The following is a 5,953-nucleotide window of genomic DNA, read 5'->3' as shown; positions in this document are numbered from 1 at the left end:
TGTGTGTGTGTGTGTGTGTGTGTGTGTGTGTGTGTGTGTGTGTGTGTGTGTGTGTGTGTGTGTGTGTTTGTTTGTGCGTGGGTGTCAGAGGTAAAGAGCAGCTGCTGGATTCAGTGAGGTCTGACTGACATCTAGTGGACAATTCTAGTATTGACCATGTTTCTGACAACAACAAACAGCAGACAGACACAGTTAGGGACCAACTGGTGAACATAGTGGAGCATTTTGCAGCTAAAACGGAGTTGGTGGAGACCAAAAACAGAGCTTAAAGAGAGTGAATATTGGGCTTATATTCATCAGCTCACAAACACAAAGACCCCTAATCAATGATCATGTTGCCCTGTAACCGGATACCTAAATAAGTAACTGTCTGCTAATAACAAAACATATTGTTCAGAAAATACCAGAATTGCAGTGTGTGTAGCCTTTGACCCAAAGCAGACTCAACTGTTCCTAACTTGTGCTGATTCCCAGCCGGGTCCAAACCTTTAAAACCTAGCAAACCAAATCTGTCAGCCACATCTGGGTCAGAACCGGCTCATATTTGTCAACATAAATAACAGTACGTTATTTGTAGTTGTTGTGCTTTTAATGGACTACAGATACCATCTGCACAGACTGGGTGATTTTCCTTTAACAAACCAGGAGGAAGACATGACCATGTTGGTGCAGAGTGGTGCAGAGAGAGAGAGCAGCGGGAGTATCCACCCGTTCTCTCAGAATCTATTACTCCTCTTCTGTTTTTGTTTTCCTCTCAGGATGTCTGAAGGTGAATCAGCAGGAACCAAACTGGTGTCGGTGGACTTTGAGATCTCCGGTCACGTTCAGGGTCAGTATGTTTAACTCCCCTCCCTCCTCTTCTTCTCTTTCTCTTTTCTGCTCGGCTCTCTGAGCCGAGGCTGTAAACTGATCTGCTGAGGCTTAATTTAGGACCGAGCACAGCTCTGCTGCTGCAGGCGGGACAGGAACTTACTGCACTTTCACTTCCTGCAGCCTCAGGGTTATTATTTTCTTTTCTTTTCTTTTCTTTTATTTTATTTTATTTTATTTTATTTTATTTTATTTTATTTTATTTATTTTATTTTATTTTATTTTTAATAATATGTATTACATTATTTATTATATTATTCATAATATTCATAATATTCATAATATTTATAATATTTATAATATATATAATATTTATAATCTTTATAATATTTATATTAATAGTTTACCAGAACTAGTGAGCTGTTTGTGTTGGTAAGTGGAAACAAAATAAACATTTATGACAGAAAGTTACATATAAATAGATAAAGTAATTTCATAAATAGGCTGTTATTATTAATCTGCTATATTTAAGACATTCTCTCTCTTTCTCTCTCTTTTCTTTTGACAGGAGTTTGTTTCAGAATGGTGAGTTTCTCTGTTTGCTCCCATCACCACCTGTTGTTTCTTGTGCCCCCACTTTGACACCAAAGCTATATTCAGTTCACTAACACCCTTTGTCCACTCAACAACCTGTAACCTGAGGCTGCCAATACCCTGACCCTTTAACAACCTCATGTCTGAGGTTCTTCCTTGTGTTTCCACAGTGTCTACACTGACATGTTTATGGTCTGTTCTGTAGGCGAGTGGAGTAGGAAGTTGTGCGACACAGATTTTTTTTCACTATCTATGCTCGATCGACAGCCCTGCAGGGGCCGACACAGTTGAACAGAGACATTTTAGTATTCCATAATCTCATCTGTGATTAAATCTTCTAACGTTAAGCTTCATTATTATTATTTTTTCTGCAGCATGTGACCATATAACACTGCGTCCTACACAGAGTGGAATTCATTGATAATAGCGTCTGAGCTCTGAAACCTCGCAGGCTTTTTGTCAAAGGTGGAAGAATAATGTTATACTTCAGTAAAAGTAGTAACACTACTCTGTGCACGCACATGTTTTCATGCCTCAACAGGCTGTCTCTGCGTTTTTATGCTCTGAGTATATTGATCTGAGAATGATGTCAAAACTGTAACATGAGCTGATGTAAGAAGACTCATTTCAACTCAAAGTTAACTCAAAAACTCAAAGCAGAAAACTAAAAAATCATATGTAGACCAGACTAGTGTGTGTTAGTGTTGCTTCTTGTTAGATGGCTGACTACTTTGTGGTGCAGGTTCACTGACTTTATCTGATGTTATTAAGTATGAACAACATTAACCCCTCCCTCCCTCCCTCCCTGCTTGCAGTACACAGAGAAGAAGGGTCTGCAGCTCGGTCTGGTCGGCTGGGTAAGGAACACCTACCATGGGACGGTGGAGGGACAGGTCCAGGGTCCTGCTAACATGGTGGCCGACATGTGAGTACAAAGTTATAATGCAACACAACAACACAATGACAGCATGTTTTTTTTTTGTCTGTTTAGGTTTTACTTGTTTCAGCCCCTAGATGGCGCTCTTTACCTTCACAACTGTCCCGTCTGAGCTTCAGTTCTGTTGATGTCACACAGACAGCTGCAGTCTGTGCAGCTTTCTCTACTATACTACTTTCTCTACTCTATTGTTTTTTTATTCAGTCCAAATGACTAAAAACTAGTTTGTGAACACATCAGTGCCTCTGTCTCTCTTTCCTTCACTGGTTATAACCAATAATCAGTTATGAAGCTGAAGCCGGAGCTCCCTTTGTTTTGACCTCCTCTCTGTCGGCGGGAGTGATGTCACCAGGGTGTGGACGTCTCTCTTAGATGACATCAGCATCTGCAGGGATCTGCTCCTCTCTTACCATACACACACACACACACACACACACACACACACACACACACACACACACACACACACAGATCCCAAAACAATGATATAATTCTTGGTGTTTGTTTTCATCTCCTTGCTGCACCAGGCGGGTGGAGTTTACTGGACCAGTTACAGAAAAATAGAATAAATAAATCATGAAACAGCCATTCGTTCACAAAACAGCCATCAAATTAGTTTTATTACAGAAAAGATGGAAAGAGGAGATATGTATGGAGGTATTTGGTATTTTTAGTAAATGTCCTATTTGTATAAATGAGTAATAGTTGAAATTAAAGTGACACAGCAGTCTTTGTTGTTGTCATGATTTCGATGTTAGGGTGTGTTAGGGATTTATTTCCCGGAGAGGTGGAGGGATTTTACCATCACTACATTACAACATGAGACTGCTAGCTAAACATGGATGTAAACAATTTAAATATCAAATCGTTTAAAATATTGGCCTTACAAAGGTTTTTTGAGAAAGTAAATGTCGTAGTTTTTATTTTATTTTGTATTTTTTGTCTTCCTGTTTCCATGTTGGATTGAATCAGAGTTTCCTTCTTTTTGTTTTTGATCTTATCTCTTTGTTCTTATATTTGGGGGTATTTGGACAATGTTTATGTTGTTTACGGCGCAATCAAGCTTTAAGGGTAAACCCCGTCTGCCTGGCCCCAACAGGGAGTCAAAACCAACATTCCTTTGCTTCAGTTCATTGGAGTGAAGCAAACAGCTTTTCCCACGAAGAATAACATCTGTTTTTTTATAACTTAAACGTAAAAGTAGAAGCACACAACACTGTGATAGGAAGCAGAGGGCTAATTTTGTGATTGGACTTTGGAGTATATTTTGATCAAGAATGAATGAGAGTCTGACAGCAATAGAAGGAAATAAGAGCAGATTTGGTTCAGACAAATAGCTAATAAATCATTATTAACCTCACTGTGACTTTCATACACAAACTGATTAACGTTCGATTTCATTGAAGATATGAAACCTACACACACACACACACACACACACACACACACACTCGCTCTACTATTTCCTTCCATTCTGTCAGGCATCTTTTCCGTGTTAACACGCTCACTCTCACGTCCTTCCTGTCGACTCCACTTTCACCACGACCTCACTTCCTGCAGGGCCTGGGAGACAGGAAGCAGCTGTTCCTCTGGGCGGAGAAAGGGAGGAAGTGTAAGAGAGGGAGAGGCAAAATAATATTACTGGTTGGAGGTAAGGAGGAGACAGGAGAGATGGAAGGAAAGAGGGGAGAGAAAAATAAAGAGGGGGAGGAGAGAGGGTGTAGGAGAAAAAGAAAGAAGGAGATAAACAAGCAGTGTGAGAAATGGTAAGAAGGGATGGAGAGAAAGAGGATGAGAGTGAGAGCTGAAGGTTGGAGGCGAACAAGTGGGTGGTTTCCTCTGAGTAAAAAGAAAACTCCCAGAGAGCCGAGCAGCTCAACAACCTGGAGAAAACACTAAAGAAGGAACTGAAACAAAAAATGCTCCATATTTTGGAATTTGCTGGAGCGAAACCAAGTTCGATGTGTAAAAAACATGTCAACGGTACAGAACACAACACCTTCTGTCCTAAGAGCCTTGAGGAAAAGCTCCTAAAAATAAAAATGTTAACAGAGGAAATAGAAATGGAAAGAAACCTCAGTAGGACTAAAAGAGGAGGGATCCTTCTCTCTGGACGTGCAAAAGATATGTTCAGAATAACCGACATAATAAAATCACAGTACAGACAATGACAGTATACACTGAAACAAGATGGAAGGATGAAGGAGAAAGAAATGGAGGGAAGGGGAAAAGAAAGAGAGAAAGCTTGATGATGAAAGAGAGAGAAAACCAGATGTAACGGGTGTCTGACACTCACATGAGTTGGATTAGATTAATCCAGGAACATGGTAGAAGTGTGTGTGTGTGGGGGGGGGGGAGGAAGAATGAATCTTCATTTAAGAGTTTGTCCTCACAAGAAAACAGCAGCATTTGTTCCCCCCACTAATTTTAGAATCAGGATAATGATAGTTTGATATATGTTAGTAGGACTTTTGGGGCCATTTTATGCCTTTATAGGTTTTATCGGTAGAAAGCCTTCTCAGTTTTTGTCAGCAGCCATCTTGGCTATTTAAATTGCCAATGTACAAATTAACGTTCAGTGTGAGCACCAGGCAGCAACCTCTGGGTCTGAAAAGTGAAGCCATTGCGGAAGTGTCTTAAATTTGCATTCTTTCTACTGGCCAACAGGGGGCGACTCTTTTGTTTGCAAAAAGAAGTCTGGTTGTATAGAAGTCTATGAGAAAATGACTCCACTTCTCTCTTGATTTATTACCTCAGTAAACATTGTAAACATGAGTTTATGGTCTCAATCTCTAGTTTCAAGTCTTCTTCAACACAGCACGATGTTCATTTAGTAAATGATGGTCCATTTAGAGTCAAACAGACCATAAAGTGTTTTCGTCTTAGAATTAGAGTGTTTTCAGTACGATTTTTGTTGCCTAAAAGTGTTTTAATCAGACTTCAGTTGTACTTGGCTCCATCCACACGTGTCAACTTCTGATTTTAACAAAACAAGATGGCAATGGCCAAAATGATGAAGTGAAGGCTTTTTGAATCTGGAACCTTTGGAATGTTTATGTTTGCAACTGTGAAATGGTTTGTAGATATCTGCACAGAAATCTGTCTGCCCAGCCTCAGAGAGGACGACCGTGTGGAATATGATATCATTCAAGATGTTGACATACAAAAACAAAACAAAAAGAAGACGGCAGTCATATTAAACTGGAATCATCCTTTTAAGGATTAGGGGCTCGGTAATGTATTGTCAACAAGGGTCCTCTCAAGTATGGAAGTACGAGCATGTGTGTGTGGATCAAAGGGATCAGTGTGTTGTTTTAGAGGAAAATGGCAGCAGATTACCAACAAACATCCAGCTGCTGGAGACTTAAAACTAAGAGTCCTGTGTGTGTGTGTGTGTGTGTGTGTGTGTGTGTGTGTGTGTGTGTGTGTGTGTGTGTGTGTGTGTGTGTGTGCGGGTGTGTGCAGGTGTGTGCGTGTTCAGTAGAGTAGTGGGTCACAGAGCAGTTCGGTCGACTGTAGATGGACAAGTTTTATGCCCCAAAAAAAAGTAGGATAGCTCATCTTCCTCTCTCTCTCTCTCTCTCTCTCTCTCTCTCTCTCTCTCTCTCTCTC

The 5,953-nt window shown here is 40.3% G+C and overlaps 1 protein-coding gene across 1 annotated transcript in view; it reads left to right on the top strand.

The window, feature by feature from the left end:
* The first annotated feature begins 657 nt into the window (after window positions 1-657).
* acyp2 (acylphosphatase 2, muscle type) overlaps window positions 658-5,953 on the top strand; it is a 7,047-nt gene continuing 1,751 nt past the window's right edge. The window contains exons 1-3 of the mRNA XM_031838359.1: window positions 658-829; window positions 1,379-1,395; window positions 2,220-2,329. Of these exons, the coding sequence (XP_031694219.1) occupies window positions 661-829; window positions 1,379-1,395; window positions 2,220-2,329 (296 nt within the window). The 5' untranslated portion in view covers window positions 658-660. The remainder of the gene's footprint in view (window positions 830-1,378; window positions 1,396-2,219; window positions 2,330-5,953) is intronic.

The sequence above is a fragment of the Anarrhichthys ocellatus genome, unplaced genomic scaffold, assembly GCF_004355925.1.
Source record: "Anarrhichthys ocellatus isolate YVR2014 unplaced genomic scaffold, GSC_Weel_1.0 scaffold3, whole genome shotgun sequence".
Taxonomy (NCBI): Eukaryota; Metazoa; Chordata; class Actinopteri; order Perciformes; family Anarhichadidae; genus Anarrhichthys; species Anarrhichthys ocellatus.
The sequence above is the reverse complement of the archived record's forward strand: the minus strand, read 5'-3'. Positions and strand labels throughout refer to the sequence as shown.